Source organism: Leptodactylus fuscus, chromosome 3 (genome assembly GCF_031893055.1).
Source record: "Leptodactylus fuscus isolate aLepFus1 chromosome 3, aLepFus1.hap2, whole genome shotgun sequence".
NCBI classification, from domain to species: domain Eukaryota; kingdom Metazoa; phylum Chordata; class Amphibia; order Anura; family Leptodactylidae; genus Leptodactylus; species Leptodactylus fuscus.
In genome coordinates this window covers 62,170,261-62,190,186 of record NC_134267.1, presented here as the reverse complement: position 1 = coordinate 62,190,186, position 19,926 = coordinate 62,170,261, and the positions used below count along the sequence as shown (strand labels likewise).

Sequence of the window (19,926 nt, the reverse complement as noted above, 5' to 3'; positions counted from 1 at the left end):
GCCTGGTTCACATCTGCGTTAGGTATTCCATTCGGGGAGTACGCTTGGTATGTTTTCCGCGCGGTGTCTGCATGAGTCATGTGGAGAGAAAAGTGCTGCTTGAAGTACTTTTCTTTCCTTATGATGCATGTGGAAAACACACAGACCCCATTATAGTCTATGGGGTCCGTGTGGTTTCATTGCTCACTGCTTTTTGATGCATTCGGTATTCCATTTGGAGGATCCCCAAGTGGACTTCCCGAACGGAATACCGAATGCAGATGTGAACCAAGCCTAAGCCTTGAATTCTTGTAAGTCTGCGTGACAGATCAGGTGTGTTTTAGCTCCGGAATAAAATAGCAATTGGGATTAGTTCTCCTTCCCTCCACCCTGGGTAAAGATTCAGTGCTCCCTACACATGCAGACATATACTGTACAATGTCACTTTTTCAATAAAATGTAATGCACTGGTCATAAGTAGTAGTGCTGTCTTTCATACATGTAACACCGTTCTGCTATACCATGCACTTACATGGTTTCCCTATATTGTACACATACATAGTACCACCATACTCCTTAATATAAATATGAGTAGTACAGCTATACTGTACATTATAAATGTTTAAAGAGGACCTTTCACCTCCTGGGGCACATGCGGTGTAATATACCGCTAGAAAGCCGACAGTGCGCTGAATTCAGCACACTATCTGCTTTCATATTCTGTGCTCCCGGCAAAGAGCTTTCGGTGTGCTAATACACAGGCGTGTGCACGGGGTCTAGAAATAGATGAATAGCAATGCATATTGTTTTAGTTTGTAGTGTAAAAGTTTTTTTTTTTTCTTAAAAAAAGCAAACCAAAAAACTAATGTATCATTACATGTATAACATTTGTTATAGACTCCTACATGTCAAGTCATGCGTGTATGTATGGAGCGGATGTTAACAGTTGATATTAGATTATTTATCATGACCATAATTACCGTATTTTTCGGACTATAAGGCGCACATAAAATCCTACGATTTCCTCAGAAATCGTAAGTGCGCCTTATAGTCCGGTGCGCCTTATATATGGAAGCGGCGGCACGCGAGGAGTTAAGCGGCGGCCGCCGGCAAAGTCTGCGTGCCACTTCCATACATTGCAATGGGAGTGTGCTATTGAAATAGTATTCGTTCATCTCTAACTTCAATTGTAACTTAATTGAAGTTAGAGATGCGCGAATACTATTTGAATAGTGCGCTCCCATTGCAATGTATGGAAGCGACAGCCGCCGGCAAAGTCTGCCTGCCGCTTCAAACGATTCTACCATTAAAATAAGTTCTTTCCTCAGACCACGTCGGAATAGCCTTAAAGGCTATTCGTCTCCTACCTGTACCAGCGCCGCCTTCTTCCCGAGCTGCGTCCTCCCCTTCTGTGTTGTCTTCTATGGGCCTCATGGATGACGCATGCGCAGTCGGCTCTGGCTGCGAGAGCCTGTTCAAGCCGACTGCGAATGCGTCATCCATGAGGCCCAAAGAAGACAACACAGAAGGGCCGGACGCAGCTCAGGAAGAAGGCGGCGCTGGTACAGGTAGGAGACGAATAGCCTTTAAGGCTATTCTGATGTGGTCTGAGGAAAGAACTTTTTAATGGTAGAATCCCTTTAACTCCTCGCGTGCCGAGCGCTTCCATTCATTTCAATGGAAGCGTGCCATTGAAATGAATAGAAGCGGCTGGCACGCGGGGGTTAAGCGGCCGCCGGCAAAATCGGCGTGCCGCCGCTTTCCATCACATATAAGGCGCACCGGACAGCGCTGCGCCTTATAGTTCGGTTATTACGCATATGTACAATATGAGCCCGAAGCTGGGAGTGGTACCACAACTGTGGAAAATATTGTGTGGTACTGTTTGGTGAGAGCCCGGGACTGTGTGTCGGACACTGCGATATGTAGTACGGGACCACCACAAGGTACAGTTCTTGCCCCTTTCCTCTTAACACTGTACACTGGTGACTTTAGGTGCAACTCATCAAGCTGTCACTTGTAAAAGTACTCAGACGACTCCGCAATAGTAGGCCTTATCACGGAGGGAAACAGGAAATACAGAAACTTAAACTGGGATTTTGTGGAATGGTGCCAGCGGAACCACCTCAGGATTAATGCTCGGAAGACCCAGGAGATAGTGGTGGACTTTAGTAAGCGGAAAAGTGCTCACTCTGGTGGAGATCCAGGAGTCAGGCATTGAGATAGTCAAGACCTCTAAGTACCTGGGCGTAATAAATAATAAACTGGTCTGGACTGATCACCTGGATGCGCTGCACAGAAAGGGTCACAGCAGGCTCTACCTGCTCAGGAGGCTGAGGGTCTTTGGAGTTCAGGGAGCACTTATTAGGGCCTTTTTTTAACTCTATGGTTGCTTCAGCCATCTTTTTCGGTGTGGCCTGCTGGGGGAGCAGTATATCAACCAGGGACAGAAATAGACTCAACAGGCTGATCAGGAGGGCCAGCTCTGCCCTAGGGAGCCCCTTGGACCCAGTACAGGTGGTGGGAGAAGGATACTGTTCGTGGTGAGCTCCATCCTGGAGAATAAATCCCACCCCATGTTTGAGACCTTGACGGCGCTTGGCAGTACTGTCAGTGACCGACTCCTTCACCCCAAGTGTGAGAAGGAGCACTATCGGAGGTTCTTCCTCCCAACCGCGGTCTGGTTACTTAATCTACATCAGACCAAGCAAAGAGCAGTTCACACAGAAAACGAAATGATCCTGAAGTCTTTTCTTTTTTTTCTTTTGCTGCTATGACTCCTAGTATTTCTCTCCTATCTGCTATTCTCAGCTTATGTGTGTCTCCTTCTGTAATATATTACTTATTATCGTGCATCTGTATTGTCATGCTGCTGTAACACTCTGAAACTTCCCCATGGTGGGACTATTAAAGGATTATCTCTTATAATAACACAGCCAATGTTAGAGGGCGTGAAAGGACATCTCTGAGGTACTTAATATTGTAATTACTACAATTTAAGAAGAGAACTATTTAAATACAATACAATGTTGTCATACATCATATTGTCAGGTGGAGGCATGGAAAGAGATCACGAGCGGAGTCCTCTCTATACATGGTACATGTTGGCTGTATAATACAACAGCCACCCACCTCTAACTGGCTGGTACATAGATGCCTTGTTCAGTGGACACTGCCATGTTGTTGCCCTCCTATGACCTCCATTTTCCATAGAGGTGGTGAAATTTCCTCTTTAAATGTGTATTTGGAGGTTTATCCGGTTGTTCCTTCTGTATAGTAATATTGCTAAAGCTTCAAAAGCTTTTCTATGAAGGTCGTTGTATATTTTGCTGAGCCACCCCATGAACCATATAACATATGGAGATATGAAGAGGCCATAGTGTGCGAGTAACTCGCTCTGTAGTACTGAGAAGTCCTCAGGTGTTTACCTTTAAGTGAAAATCTCCAGCAGGCCAATTTGGCCATCTATCTGTGTGTTTTATAGAAAGAGGTGCCAAAGATTTTAATATAGTAAATGTCTAGTCTGCAAGATGAATTTTTGCTCATGTAAACTGACTAGAAAAACACGAGCCATCCATTACTGAAAGCCCCCTTTTAAAGTCTCTTGGCAGTGTAAAAACTGAAGGCCAGTGTGATGTGCGATAATCCTGTTTTTTGTTTTCTGCGGAATAACTGGAGATTTCCTCTGTGGTGAACAGTAAGTCCATTTATGAGCTCTAAGTCCACCTGTTGTAACTGTGCTGCTGTTATTTGCCTTTTTTTTTTTTTTTTTTTTTTTTTTTTTTTATTTTATTAGGAAATCCGAGGCCTCTTGTATTCTGAGACCACTTCTCTTAAAAGAAGCCTTTCAATTACTGAAACAGCAGTCTATTTAATCTTTGGGTTACTAAACCGGTCAGGGCAGTTCACCCATTTTCATCCCAAAGAACAAAGGACATAGGGGATAAGCTTATGTTTAACACAAAGTAATACATGATACCATTATTACAAGTTACTAAATTGTGAACTTGATCCCGTACTTGTTACTCATCAAATGGAGACAACCGTGTAAAAGTGCTATGTGCAATGTGAACCGCAGCTTATGTCTTTACTGTAAACTACTCTGAGAGCAGAATGACTTCCACCATTGGAGAAGACTTCTTGCGGTGATGTAAAATAACAAAAGGAGTTAGCCTCACGTTACTTATCGCTTGCCACTCTGTAGACAATATCCTGGTCGTCTGCCTACAGGGTTGATGCCTCGATCAAACGTGACCTTCCAGAGCCCAAAACTAGCTGTAATGATCACGTCAACACCACTGAGCAGAGCCAGTGATTGGCTGCAGTAGTCACATATTGTGTCGAAACATCATTTCTGTACTAGGGAGGACCAATACAGCCCTGACTTGGCATGGGATTGGTACATCTCCTGGTGGAGCTGGAAACCCGATGGATTCACATTGTGGGAATTCTATTAAGCCTCTGGCCTTTTGAAACTTCAGACACTTCTTCATGCTGTGGAAATGGCATACATTTCAGGAATAGCCTCAGCAGTTCCTGGCATCATTCAGTAGCCTAGAAAAGGCCTGAAGAGGACAAAGACCAGCTCTGGAGTCCAGAGTTGAATAACACTGCATTTTATGTTTTCTCAACTCTTGTGGGCCTCAGCTATTAAGGCTAGTTCACGCGGGGCTAGGGACAGCGTATTTTGGTCCTGATTTTGACGCAGGAATAGGCCTAGTCCGGAGGGTGCTGTTGCAAGGCAGACGCCGCGGCTGAATCAGCTGCGGAATCCGCCTGAAGAAAGGGCTCCTTGCTTCTTTTTTCCGTGAGTGGGAACAAACCGCTAATGGAAAAAAGGAAGCTAGCGGTCTACATAGACTTCTATTGTGAGGGGGCAGATTTTGAGGTGGATTCGGTGTCAAAATCCGCTCCCTCTTGCTCCGTCTGAACGAGCCCTTATTCTCTGGGTCTTAGGAGACCCCATAGTATAATAGCAGTTCTATTTCAGATGTTTTTGGTCCGAATGAATCTAAAATTTTGCAAATACTATGAAAACTAAACCGTGGAGATTGCTTAGAAGGATGGGGGTCAAGAAAAAAAAGAACATGAATAAAAGTGGGCTTTCTAAATGAAATATCCCTATTACATGGTTATGTAGACTTTTAGGATTGATCGATAGGGTCTGAGACTGTGCACCGATGGGGCTACTGAAGCCTTTTCCATTTTTACATCAGGTTGCAAGTTAAATACAACTTTAATGTGCACCATTATATTGATTTTAGCTTTGTTGAATAGAAACATTAGGGCGCTACCACTAAATTAATTTTGTTCTATAATTTCCTACAGCAAAAGAAGCAGCTTGGCGACTGTGACTCCATTACTCAGGAAATTGTTGGCAGTGCCCATGTGGAGAATTATGCCCTGAAAATGTTCCTGTATGCTGACAATGAGGACAGAGCTGGGAGATTCCACAAGTCAGTAAATAGTGATCATTTATTCATTCTTACAGGAATAAATCACATTATTGCATTTTTCTACACATTAAAGATGTATTGGTTTATTGCTATAGTGATTTCTTGGTTATTATAATGCTGAAACCTAGGTAAACCTTTAATAATCCAGCATTCTCAGGAGTGATTTTACAGATTATCGGATTAAGTGCAAGTATTGGCACCAGTCACAGGTTTTTCTCATTTAACACTTTCCTGCCGCAGCCATTTTTTGTTTGTATTTTTTTCTTAATGTTTAATATTACAAAACAAATAAAGGAGATGGTACAAAACCGGTAGGGCACACAGACCCTTTCTTGCATGTAAGGGTTACATTAACAAATGTAACAAAAGACAAGCAGCACATCAATTAAACTGCAAATCCTTTGGCAGTTAACCTTTGTCCACCCACCGATCATTAGGGATGGACTGTTATTCCTCTTGATGATTCCCTTGTCAGGTTCATACTGCTGTTGAAACCTCCTCACCGAAAACGATTCCAATTTTAATCGCCCCAAAGAACCAGTATATTCCTATGTGTAGATAGGAAATAAGTTACTACCTGTTTCACCTCCTCCTCAGACAACTGGTTGACAGTAAAAGCTCTACTTTCAAGAAAGAACTTCCCAGTCAAGGAGTCTTTTCTCTGTTCCACATCCAATTGTTCCACTCTCAATAGACGATGCAACTAGGTTGGGCGAGCTGGGTTTAAGCAATGTTGTAAAAGACACCTCTTCGCTACCAGTGCTATGGAGTGGTATTATTTAGGTAAGCTATATTTCCCTGATTGACATATGTGGGTGTTTCACAATTGTGAAAAATAAGTCAAATAAGTGTAGACCCATTGAGACTTCCACGTGGGAATAACCTCTTCTGGTCGCAGTTGCACTTGCGACCAGAAGTGTTGACTTATTGGATACGACCATAAGCCATGGACTAGATCGGATATTGGCAAGTACCGTAACTTTCAGAGCAACCTGTTATTCTATCAGGTTTAGTTGGTGAAGGTGGGTCAAAAGCCAGGATGGCCCTATGTAGGATCCTGAAATGGGTATCTCTCCACACTTAGTAACTGTATCCCTGAGGGTTTACTATTCATTTAATAATTTGGTGAACCAATGAGCCTTTTCCAGTGAGCCAACAAAATATTAGGATTAAAAGGAGCCCACTTCTCTCCCCTGACTAAAGTTTGGAGACTTCCACAATGGCAGATGTTGAAACCCTGTATGAGAGTGAATTTTTTCCTGAGGATGTTCCAGGTAGCTATGTTATCTCAAGCGACCAAGGATTACCATAGATGCCCGGAGACAGTCCCCAGTGAGGCATGCAGCCGGACACAGGGTGATTGAGACACAAAAGCCTGTTTCCAAACCATAGTCTTGAATAACAGCTGTATTCCCTTACCTAATCATATACATGGCGAGAGAGACAGGCTAGGTTATAAAGCCGTATGTCAGGGGTTCCCATCCCAGCCCTCTCCTTAGACGCTATCAGTTAGTGCAAACTAATCCTAGGCCTCTTGTTCTGGCACTTGAGGTTATTCAAGTGATTGACATCAGTGTGATTCAGTAGGATGGATAGTGTCCGAAAGGGATAGACACGTCTTGGTATGCTAATAATTTTTAAGTGTTTGAGCCATCCCTTTCCTTTCCTAAAAATTAACATTTCTCACATTTCAATTTAAACCCTGAAAGATCACCAAAGACCTCTATGGTGGGCAGTACTTGACTAAGATCCTCATGCCGGCATTCCATAATGATATGTCATTGACAAATGCATGTAGCTACCCACCCCCACTGAGATATCCTAGAAAATTCCCCCCTAGTCTAATAGGTAGTCTAAGGGTTCCAAGGCCAGTCTAATAGGAGTGGTGACAGAAGATGACTTCAAGCAAGGTGCTGAGATGTAACCGTAGATGGGTCCATGATTCCTCTCTGGCAGATGAATTCTTACAGTACAGGCAGGTAGAGCAATACACAGGACTGAGTTTGCAGAGTTTGAGGCCCTTAACACCATCGGCATAAGGACATGTGCTGCTTTAGGGCCCCAGATCTGATGATGGGTTCTCTTTAGGATATTGGACTTCCATTGCATAAATTGCGCACGCATGAGGTGGAGGCCCCAAACTGTGGGGAACATCCCTCGGCCTATGGTACTTGTGATCCTCCATTGCTTAATTGCATTACCACACACAAAGAAGAAAATAATCATTGGAATATCTGCACTGAGTCTTCAGACGGTTAGAGCTTCAGCCATCCTATTGAACAGAACAGCTTGGCAGCAAAGCTGAAGAGCGGCCTGCCAACAGAATCTACAGCAGGGGCTCTCAGTCCCTGGCAGCTTAAAAGGAATTCATCGCTAATCTTTTTATTTATTAAAACCAGATAGTGAAGTACATCACATTATTTCCAATCTGTTTTTATTTTCTGATTTGTAGACTTCATTATTCTGTACATGATTATGGGGCTCCTATCTTGTCTGAGCTTCTCCTCTGTTAACATCTGTAGATCTCATACATATGACCGAGCCTGTCCATGTGTGGGCTGTATGTCCTAGAGTAAACTCGACCGTGTGCATAGAACTTATAGTATCATAGCCAGTTATTAGAAAATGTAACTGGCATTGCCTTGCCCATATTAGTTCTGTTTTAGAAAATGGAGCTGGCATTGCCTTGCCCGTCCCAGCTCTGTTTTCTAATAACAAAGAAAGAAAAGCTCTGAGCTCAAGTGCCAAAATTTGTCACATACACACCAACTCGATAAAGCAAATTACAGTAAACAATCCAGCAAGAAAAGGTTAGTGATGAAGACCATTGACAGAATAAAGATAAGATCAAAAACATCAGAGAAATGGGAGAAAAACATTTCAATCCATAGGTCTCGTGAACTATTATGCCACAACTCTGAGTAATATACTGTGCTGTCTAATGCATATGTACATAAAAGTTTATAAAACTGGTAAGGATCCCTTGAAAAGGTATTGCAGAACACTTTTAAAGCTGCTTATATACCTACATTATCTAGCTATTCCTATAGGCTGTCCAATACACATCCACACTCTTCAGTGTGTTGGAAGCTAAGCTGTCTAATCTGCTTTTGCTGTTAGGTTGAGACGCGCTCATACACAGTATATAGACACTTCTGCTCAGATTGCTGGGGGTAAGCAACGTATATCTACTGCGTATGAGGAAACTCAGATGCAGCCATGAAAGCCGTGTCACTTACTGTTGGTGATCAGACTTTATACTGTAGGAATTGTGTTTTCTCTGGTTCAGAACAATGCTGTATCCTATCCTACTAATATTATAAATGTGAAAACTTGTATGTTTGGATGTATGTTACTCAATCACGCAACAACAGCTGAACGGATTTGGATGATATTTGGTACATAGATAACCTGGATAAACTTACAGGATACTTTTTATCCCGGTAAAAGACATGGCTTCACGACTTTGATCAATTTATGTATCCCACTAGTATTAAACTACTCTTGCCGGCAGGACAATCATCCAGCTAATTGCAGCTTGCTGATAAAGCCTGGTCTGTTATCTCTCTATGTAAACACACAAATAACACTGAGTCCATTTTGTACAAGCATCTGCATATTATCTGATCTGCATAAGTGTTCTGTGTCCCATTCAACCAGAGGACGGAGTGGGGAGAGAAATACAGGAAGTGAGAAGTAGACACTGCAGGCAGAATGCTGAGACACGGAGATGGGAAAACTCCTTTAATCCAAATTGGCAGTTTCCCAATTTTAAACATACCGGAAAAACAAAAATCTAATTTGTTGCAAAGTTCTCAAAAAACGAGATCTATGAAGATAGCCAGAAGGCAATAGACTATTCCTCAACCGAAACTGAGGAGGATTGAGCAAGCTAGGCGTCAAGTGGCTATTAGAGCACTCCGAAATGCTGGAGCAGGCGGGTCATCGACACCAACATCACACTCATTATATGGTGTCCCAGCAAGCTGCCGAGATACTGGAACAATCACAGGAACAAGTTCAGCAGCAGGCTAGCTTGAGAGCAGTCTGAGCAGGCGGATCATCGACGCCAACAACATGCAAATGAAGTCGCGGGCAGAAGCTAGGACTTATATACATGTGTGCAACCTGTAATACATAGTTACATAATAGATGAGGTTGGATGAAGACATCAGTGCATCAAGTCCAACCTATAACCCTACAATCCCCTACAGTGTTGATCCAGGGGAAGGCAAAAACCCCATGAGGCTCATGCCAATTGCCCCATTTCAGGGGAAATAATTCCTTCCCGACTTAAAATCTGGCAGTCAGTATAAAAACCCTGGATCAACGTTTCCTTAAAATCTAGAGTCCATAACCTGTTATATTGTTCTCTTCAAGAAAGGCATCCAGGCCCTCTTAGAACTTGTTCAGTGAATCCGCCATCACCACTTCCTGGGGCAGAGAGTTCCAGAGCCTCGCTGTTCTTACTGTGAAGAATCCCCTTCTATGTTTCTGGTGAAACCTTCTCTCCTCCAGACGTAGTGGATGTCCTCTTGTCACTGTCACTGGCCTAGGAGTAAAAATATCCTTAGAAAGTTCTTTGTATTGTCCCTTCATGTAATAGCATTTATCCTGATGATCATGAATGTAATGCTAGACATTGGGATGTATATAGAGGATGGTGGTGTATAGGAGCTGTAGGCAGTTGTAATACAGTTTCTTTGGGGACTGCCAGAGAGGAAGAATTAAGGACCAGTTTTGTATTTAAATTTTTCCTTTTAACTTAAAATGCTCTTTCTATGTATTTTTCGGGAAGTAATATATCCATCATTTAGACTTCTTTGCGAGCCTACTTTTGAATGTAGACATATCTGGTAACACTGCTGTATAACATGACCTCCATACAAAGCTTCTGTCTGTTACTCTTTATGACTCCCCTGAGCATTGGCTATTTTGTGTCCTGGTTTGTGGTCTATAATAATGTCTCTGCTTGTAAGCACCACTCTTTCATAAGATCATGTTTACAGGTCACACATCTGGACCGACTGATTGAAGTAGGGAAGGAAATAGGGTATAAAGCCAATTCTGTATAAATAGCCACCTATTAACACCAATGCGGTCTCCTGTTTATGTTGTCCATGTTCTCAGTTTCTCATAAATCTTGGGAGATAACACTAAAATATGAAATGACCCTGAAAATATCTGTCTGGGTCTTTGCCCTCCTAGCCCTATTTTTCCTACCTGTCTTTTACGAGGGTTTTCAGCATATGTATACTTGCTAATGAATGGGTATTTGACTTGGTTAAAGGACAGCACAGATTCAATTTCTACCATTAGGCCAGGCTTCCACGTGGCGGCCGCAGGGTAGCAATGTGATGTGGGGCAAAACTGCATTCAGTTTGACATAGATTTGCAGGAGAAGAACATAAAAAATATGTTCTTTACTAGTACTTGCCACGAATCCAGATATCTGCTTTTGTGTCACACTATCTCTGTGTGCCTGTGTGAAAACCTAGACTAGTCGTACATCATAAAATAAATGAAATCATAAACTTGGCCAGGTTAAGCAAATAAATGTTATTGTTTGTATAATGAATCAATCCGTCACGGTTTTCTCTGCTTCTTGTCATTCATTCCTCTTACTTCCAGTGGATAAAAGGCAGTCCGTATGATATATGGTCCATGGTCATATGATGTACACAGGTGCATAGCTTGTCACAGTACTCTAGTCAAAGGGTATGTTCACACAGCGGAAACCTTTTCCACCATGTGAACTCTCCACGCGGCTAGCCAATGCAGGACACAGGCATTCTGTGGTGGCATCCCGCTAGCAGGAAAAATCCACCAGCAAAAAACGCTGTATGAACTAGCCCTAATGAGCACTACACATAGGTGCCCATCACATGACCATGGACTGTATATCACATGGTTCACACTAGCATTCAGGTTTCCATTCTTTGGATCCGCTTGGGGTCTAGAAAACCGGAATCCCTATCCCTACTGTCTGGTTTTGTAGGTAACACAGACAACCTGTTGATAGGTGTGGTGCTGTTTAATAGAAAGCAGCCATGTTTTCTAGATTTGGACAGCGTCTTTAATGCCAACAATAAATATTCCACTTGGCTCGTTTCATACATGGGCTCCAATACATTTGCTTTTATTCTGTCACCTGCCTGTTTGCTGTTCACCTTGCATTAGGGTTTTTGGTTTTTTTTTGTTTTTTTTGTTTTATTTTGTTTTAAATAAAGTAACCTCAGTTGTATGTGTAAGAAGGAACCTAAGGCTACAAACAATTACTATAACTATTGGCAGCCTTTTTTGTTTAATACTTGGACTAATGTACAACAGAAAGCTACAAAAATGGATTTTGCCATGGTAACTCTTCAAAGAACCTCTCTCTAATGTGCCCTGTATAGTGTCCAGCTGCTGAAGTGTTCCAAGTTGTCCTTGACTTTTTTTAAAGAAATTATGCTCTCCTTAATATCCAGCTGTTAAGATTTTAAAGTACAAGTAAGCAATATGTATTGGAAGTTTTTTTGTTTGTTTGTTTTTTTTGTGTTTTTTTTTTTTAATGTACGGTAGATTGTGAGCCCCATATAGGGATCACAATGTACTTTTTTTTTTTTTCCTATCAGTATGCCTTTGTAGAATGGGAGGAAATCCACACAAACATGGGGAGAACATACAAACTCCTTGCAGAACTGGAATTTACTGTTTTGTCCCAAACTTTTCTTTCTTCTACTGAAGTGAATATAAGTTCTTATTCTCTGACTATTTAACAGGGATATACGAATTGTCAAAATTGACAAACTGCCCTTAAAGGACATTCACTACCTTCAAGAGAGCATGATTCAGACCTGTGACATTGTCTGCTTCTGATTGGACTGTGTTAGAGAGCTCTGAATCACACCCACTTGTCTGTTTCTGCCTGAGACCGCCCACCTTACAGTAGTGAGTTTACAACACTCAGGGCAGGTTCACACCTGCGCCCGGTCTCCGCTTCAGCCATTCTGGCGGGTTTCTGTCTTCTTCTCCGAGAAACTGAACAGGGTACGGAAACCCGGAGATCAGTTTTCAAATCCATTCACTTAAATGGGTTTGCAAAGTGACTGCCCGTGAATGGGTTTGAATACTAACCACCGGGTTTCCGTTCCCTGTCCAGTTTCTTGGGGCAGAAAACGGAAACCCGCCGTATTGGCTGAAGCGGAGACCGGGCGCTAGTGTGAACCCGACCTAAGTCTGCAACACTCAGAACAGCCACAACGACAAAGACAGCTTTTTGAGCAATGCAGCTATGTCACTCGGTGTAAACAATGAAGAGGACAAGTTGTGGTAGAAGCAGTATTGCTCCTTTAGAACAGCTGTTCAGCAAGGGTGCTGAGATTCTGACCTCTGCTGATATAAAACCAATGGCTTATATTAAGACTAGGCAATCCATTTTATTAACTCACATAAGCCCCAGTAAAAGGGGATAGCCCATTTTTTTTGTATTTAGGTAACCCTTTTAAAGGAAAAGGGCACTGGAATGATTTATTTGTATTCTGTACCGGTACAGTGAAAAGAAAGCTGCATGATCAGTTGATGTATCGGATGGTACGTATAGGGTTGTCTATATTTGTTAAAGGGGTTTTTCCACCAAAGCAAGTTATCATCCATCTGTAAGATAAGGGAAAGCTTGAAGATTGGTGAGGGCTCAACGCTCAGACGTCCCACTGACCCGGAAAACAAAAGTCTTCTGTTCTGACAAGGCCCCTCTCTATTCATTTCAATGGGAGTGCTGAAGATAGCCAACGTACAGTGTCCCCATCCTCCTGATCATTATGGGTCTGAGTGGTCTCCCTATTCTGGCCAGGTACTGCTTCACTGATTTCAATGTGAGTGCTGGAGATAGCAGAACTATACTATCCCCTGTTCTCCTGACCATTCTGGGTCTGACTGGCCAAACTCCACCAAACTGTAAGTTATTTCCTATCGTATGGATAGGGGATAACTTGTTTGGCAGAAAAAGAGGGGGAAAACCCCTCTGTAATATTAGCACTATTAAAACACTTTGTAATATTATTTTATGTCCAGGTCTTAATCTCCAGTGCCACCATAATCTGTTCTTTTCTTCTTTTTTTTTAGGAACATGATAAAGTCGTTCTACACAGCTAGTCTTCTGCTTGATACCTTAACCGTATTTGGTGAACTCACTGAAGAGGTAAGATGAACTCCATGGACGTTCACCCATTTATAAATTTCTTATTCTTTTTTTTTCAACTAACATTTTTTATACAGGATGAAACGCCACATTGCAGAAATCGCCCAGTGCTAATAGTTGGTTAATACGTATTCATTCATTGTAGCCCTTAATCTAGACAGGTCCCGCACAGGAGCTATTGGAAACTATCAAACATTATCTTACTTTTAAGGATTTTTTTTTTTTTTTTAGGTCCACAATAATTCCCAAAACAGTAATAAGGCTATGCAGATACTTTTAATATGGGCAGAAAAATCCCGAAGCAGCCAGTGAATGGATGAAGCAATGTAAAGATAATCAGAGCAGAACTGACTTGCCAGTTTTACTTAAACATTGCAATGCTATTGCGTTTACAGCCTAATTTAAATATCTAAAATAATGGTTATCTCTACATTTATTCATCGGTGTGTGGACACAAAGGTAATTTTTAGCTACTGTCAAAGGACCCTACCTGATAGGCTTACTTTAAATGGAATTACAAGGGTATGAAATGGTTTGTTGCCCTGATTTAAATGGCTGACTGGCCCCTGCGAGGGAGTTCAAAGCCCAGTGTCTTTCCCTTTTTTGCAATATGTGCTACACAAAGACACCGGTCTTTCCCCTTCCCTGTTTCACCACACTAGGCTATAGTGTCTATTCAGTCTCTTGCTTCTGCTGAGACTGTTCATCTCAGTTACTGCAGTCTGCTATGTGACATCTGATGAAGGATGCAGCTGTAGGGTCAATGACTAGAGAACAGGCCGCGTTTCTCAGTAGCTTATACTATTAGAAGCTGACTACAGAGGACCTTGTAGTTAGAATATGCCAGTTAACTAAAGGAGTGCACAAACTAGAACTACTCAGGAGAAAAATATAACTATGACTGCCACCAAAACAGTATGCTAGTGCTATATCTTCTTACTATGCAAGAGTGAACAATCTATGCATAATGGAGATGAGCGAGTACTGTTCAGATCAGCCGATCCGAACAGCACGCTCGCATAGAAATGAATGGAGCGAGGGGTTAAGCGGCCGGCCACCGTCAAAGTGGAAGTACCAGGTGCATCCATTCATTTCTATGGAGCGTTCTGTTCGGATCGGCTGATCCGAACAGTACTTGCTCATCTCTAATGCATAATGTTAATATTGTACAGCTGCGCACGTCGCATATATCACTGTAGGGCGAAAAAAAAATAGATTTTAAGGGTAGGTCCACATAGGTTGCATATCCTGCAGGTCTTTCATCCAGTCATACACGACATTGTACAGTCACAGCAGCATGAACAAAATTTTAACTAATTTCATCCACATGCTGCACAAAAAATCTGCAGTGGAAAGTAACTTGTGGTACGCAATATAAATCCACAGCATGTCAATTCTTTAAAGAGGGCTTTTCATCTCCACCAATTTAACTTGTTAGCATTTGTGAATAAGCACTGCTCCACTGATTCCAGCACAGTTAGACTTTTCTCTGTAGTCCCCACCAATCCCAAGCAATCAATGCTGTTATTTTCGTGTCCGACATACTATGTAAGCTCTGTAATGTCAGAAGGACGGTGTCATATGGGGGACTCTGTGATCAGAGGCAGCCAAGAATCACACCTCTTGCCTGCTCCTGCCTGACATCGCCCACCTGACAGTACTAAATAGCATATCAGGCACCAATAATAACAGCACTTATTGCTCAGGAATGGTCGGGGCTAGAGAAAAAAATTACAACTGCCCTAATCAGTGGAGGAGCAGCAGCTATTCATTGATGTAAAGAAAAGGACTTGTTGGAGGTGGTGAAAGGTCCTCTTTGAGTATTTTCACACCAGGCTTCACCATTTGAAATGCATAAGATGAATTCTGTGGTAAATCTGCCACAAAATTCATAACATGGATTTTGCTGCAGGTTTATTGTGGCTTTATATATGGATTCATATGAACATCTGCACTGTAAAATGATAGATATATATGTACCCTAAATAAGATAAGATACTCCTTTAATAGTCCCACATCGGGGAAATTTCAGCATGTTACAGCAGCATAGTAATACAGGTACAGGATAATACACAGTAATATAATACACGACGTAGGCACGCATATGCTAAGAAGAGAAGATATACTAGGAGTCCATAGCAGTTAAGGAAAAACGGAAGAGAAAGAGGAAGACCTCATGGTCATCGTCATAATCATTAGTTCTGTGTGCGGAGTGATCCTCGCTTGGTCTGATGTAAATTATACAGCCTGGTCGCGGTTGGAAGGAAGGACTTGCGATAGCTCCTTCTCACACTTGGGATGAAGCAGACGGTCACTTACAGTGCTGCCAAGTCCCATCAGGATCCCATACATGGGGTGGGATTTGTTCTCCCGCATGGAGGTCACCACAGACAGTATCCTTCTGTCACCCACCACCTGTACTGGGTCCAAGGGGCTCCCCAGGACAGAGCTGGCCCTTCTGATCAGCCTGTCAAGTCTATTTCTGTACCTGGTTGATATACTGCTCCCCCAGCAGGCCACACCGAAAACGATGGCTGAGGCAACCACAGAGTTGAAGAAGGCCCTAAGAAGTGTCCCTTGGACTTACTCCGAATAAGAGTAAGGACGTCCATTCTGGCAGAATGACAACAACCATTGGAGTGTCTTCAATATAGATTTATTGTATGAAAAATTTGCTTTTTCACTTTTTTTAAAAAAATATTTTTAAGTTAAAAAAAATATATATTTGAGTAAAAATATAGCTTGGTGATGGTACTTCACAAATTCAATACTAGTGCAGCAACACTTTTCCAAAAAATGGTAATTTTAGCTAAAAAGCTCAATTCTAATTTAACAAGTCCTAGAGATTTTGACAGATTTCTGTTACAAGAAATTGCAATGAAAGAAGGTAAACATTACCGATAATTTATTTGAGCGAGCAATACGACATGTCGGAAAAACAGCGACCCCAGATGACTCCCTTTTTTTTTTTCCTTTCCACCTTCTTGCAACCCCTGGCCACAGTTTTTAACGCTAGGTGATATTTTGTGGTTGTCCCAACATTTTATTTTAGAGCCCTAAATACAAAGTGACCACATAAATAACATTTTTATTTTGTTCCATGAGATGATAGAAATCAAAGGAGTATGTGAAGACAGATTTTTCTGAAAATATATTCTGATGACAGTACTAAAATAAAATGAGATTTTATTGGGCCATAAAAATAATGAAATATTTCATATTTTAAATGATGCAGATAATATAAATGTAAATTTGTATTATAATAAAGTATTTTAGCTCTCAATGAGGAACTGCAAGTCATTACCGAGCTGTATTATTCATTATTAGAGGTCTTGAGAAGCTTCAATGCATCAAGTGCTCTGCTTTTAAGCCAGCAATGACCTGTGTCACTGCAGGGACAATGATCCATTTAGTTTGCCGTATCCCCAGAAGGGCATTTGTGGTGGCTGCAAGTTGGCTGTATGGGCAAAGTTATATGTGAGTCTAATTGCAAGAGATTTACTCACACTATAAACCGTGGCAAAACAAAGAACCTTTAGACATTTGCTGGGATCAGATTCTGCTTTTCAGGGCTCTGTCAGGACAGTCAGAAGAATACATTTGCTGGAACCAGTTTCTACTGTATGAACATATGCGATCACCATTTAGCTTTTCAGATCTTTGCAAAAAGCCATGCTTTATAAATATTATGTAAAATGCAATATACTAATAAGAGGCTCTGTCCTCCAAGCCTGGTGACCTTCTGGTTTAAAAACAGGATAGTAAATACAAGTGGAAAGGTAAAGGTTTTATAAGAGGACTTCCAACAATCCCTGTAAAGCTTTCTTCTTTAACAATTGAGGGCCCCTTCACACGGAGTAAATGCACATGTATTTTGGCAAAATACACTAACAGACTCACATTAACTTCAATGGCATTTTTCTTTACACGTGTAAAAAAAACACATCAAAATATACGTGTAAAATGTCATTGAAGTCAATGGAAGTCTTATTTTTACACGTGTATTGTTACACGTGTATTTTGCAAAAATACATGCGTGTTTGCTCCGTGTGAAGGGGCCCTTACAGTTACTGTGTGTGCACATAAAGGGGTTCTCTCGCTCTGGCCAGATCAGATTATAGCTGTAGATCTACATACAGATTATTTCAGAGACCAGCTCTCTGCTACAGAAAAATTCAGTAATACATGCTGTCCATTCAAATGAATAGAAAATCATGCACTGTATGGATGGACCAGGCCTGTTGTGGCTCTTAGGAGGGGTCCTGAGATTGGCATGTGAAAAAGTATTTTTGGGGGATTCCTACTGTAAATGCAAAGTAATACAACTTTCTAAATCGTCTTTACTAACAAATTCCTACCATTGTTCTGCTGCAGAATCTCCTTTTACAATACAGTAGCTGGCTGTCCAGCTGCTTCTGATCTAGATTCTGCTGGCTGTGTGGACTGTCTCTGCCCCTCCTTCTGTAACTGTTAGATATAGCAGTAGGAACAGTAGAGAGAGGAAGGTTATACATGGTAGAGTGTGTTGTGTATGTGTGATTGTATGTATGTGTGTGGGGGGGGGGCAGTGGATTAACAGATAACTTGGTCTGTACTCTGGCACAGTACAGTTAAGTAAAAAAGCACACAGTCTGTGTATGTGCGTAAAGAGAGAGGAGAACACCCGCAGCAGAATCTGGGAGAAACAACACATTCCTTACCATCATTGTCTGTCAGCACAAGGGGAAAGAGATCCCTCATGGAAAATACAATACAGAAATTAAGTTTTGTAAGCTCGTGAATTACTGTAAACTGTATTGAATTACAGAGACTGTCACTGCCACATGAGCAAGGTTTGTGACTAGGAGCAGGTTAAAATCTGGATATCAGCGGGTTTGAAAGTGAATGCAGGAATAGAAATAGCTAAAAATGCTAAAAAAAAAAAAAAAAAAGTGAAATTTTTCTTGTCAAAGGTACCTATAGTATTTTGTTTATAATTTCAGAAGACCTGTGTCCCTTATCTGATCAGTTACCTCATTGAAACTCTCTTGTCATCTGCCGTTGTGACCAATTGAATATTAGGCGGTCCTGCACGTAATAACCAATAAGTTTTTTTATGTTTGGTGAAAATCTAATTTGCTTGAATTTATTTTTAAATAGAACATTCAACACAGAAAATACGCCAGATGGAAGGCCACATACATTCACAATTGTTTAAAGAATGGCATGACTCCTGAGTCTGGACCTGTGGGATTTGAAGGTGAAGACTACAGTAAGTTCTCTTTACTATGGTGAACACTCTATAAATAGACTAAAGTGCACATACGGTAGAAGGACAAATCTGCTGGCTCTCAGGCTGTGTTCACACCACCTTTTAGAGCCTATGTCAGATGTGCACGTCATCATAGTATATAGGCATATGTTGTTTCTAGACCCCCTTGTCTTTATGTTTGTATGCAAATCTGATGATGCTGTGAAAAACTGCAGACTCCTCTCTGAGCAGTGTACAAGAACAGAGCACCAAAGCCTTGTGTAGACATGCAGAGGCTGTGAAGACAGATCTGCCTAACAGATTGTCCTGTTTTGATCTTTAGTCTCATGCAATAATGTATTACCGTTTTGGCCAGAGTCACATGATGAGTTGACATTAATCACATTAAATGAGACTAAATTGTTTGCCCATTTAAGTTAGTTAGCCGTATCCTATAAAGTGACAAATCGCCCTTCTCTTCCTGGCAGACTAATGAACAGGTATGGGTTTGGCAAATACCAGAAGAACGTTACCTGCCTGCCTGACTTGTACATTACCTAATGGTGGACAGATCATGCTGTGGCCTTGTTTTTCAGGGCTAACCTAGGGGCCCTCTAGTTCCAGTGAAGGGAAATCTTAATATTTAAGCATGCCAAGACATTTTGCACACTTGTATGCCTCCAACACAGTTTTGGGGAAGGCCCTTTTCTGTTCCAGCGTGGCTCTGCTGTGTTGTAAGGCATGGCTTGGTGACTTTGCTGTCCGATACCTTGCCTTACTTGCACAGAGCTCTAACCTCAGCATCTTCAAACACTTTACAGATGAATTAGAATGAGGATGGCAAATCAGACCTCATCATCCAACATCACTATCTGACCTCACAAATGCATTTTCGGAAGCTCCAAAATTTTGTACTAGGCCTTCCTGGGAATATTCCATTGGATGTACAAACGTAATAGTTGTTCTTTTTTTGTAATTAAGATAATTTATTACAATTAAACATCTGCTGTGTGTCCTTGCAGCATTTGGCTGCCTTACTTAATATTTCAGCTGTTTTACACATGCAGACTAATGTGCAA

The 19,926-nt window shown here is 41.6% G+C and overlaps 1 protein-coding gene across 1 annotated transcript in view; it reads left to right on the top strand.

Annotated features, from left to right (window-relative positions):
- The window catches only part of VTA1 (vesicle trafficking 1), a 136,793-nt gene that overhangs the window by 84,367 nt on the left and 32,500 nt on the right, over nucleotides 1–19,926 (top strand). Inside the window, exons 3-5 of the mRNA XM_075267720.1 lie at nucleotides 5,308–5,435; nucleotides 13,542–13,617; nucleotides 18,757–18,868. Coding sequence (XP_075123821.1) covers nucleotides 5,308–5,435; nucleotides 13,542–13,617; nucleotides 18,757–18,868 — 316 coding nt within the window. The remainder of the gene's footprint in view (nucleotides 1–5,307; nucleotides 5,436–13,541; nucleotides 13,618–18,756; nucleotides 18,869–19,926) is intronic.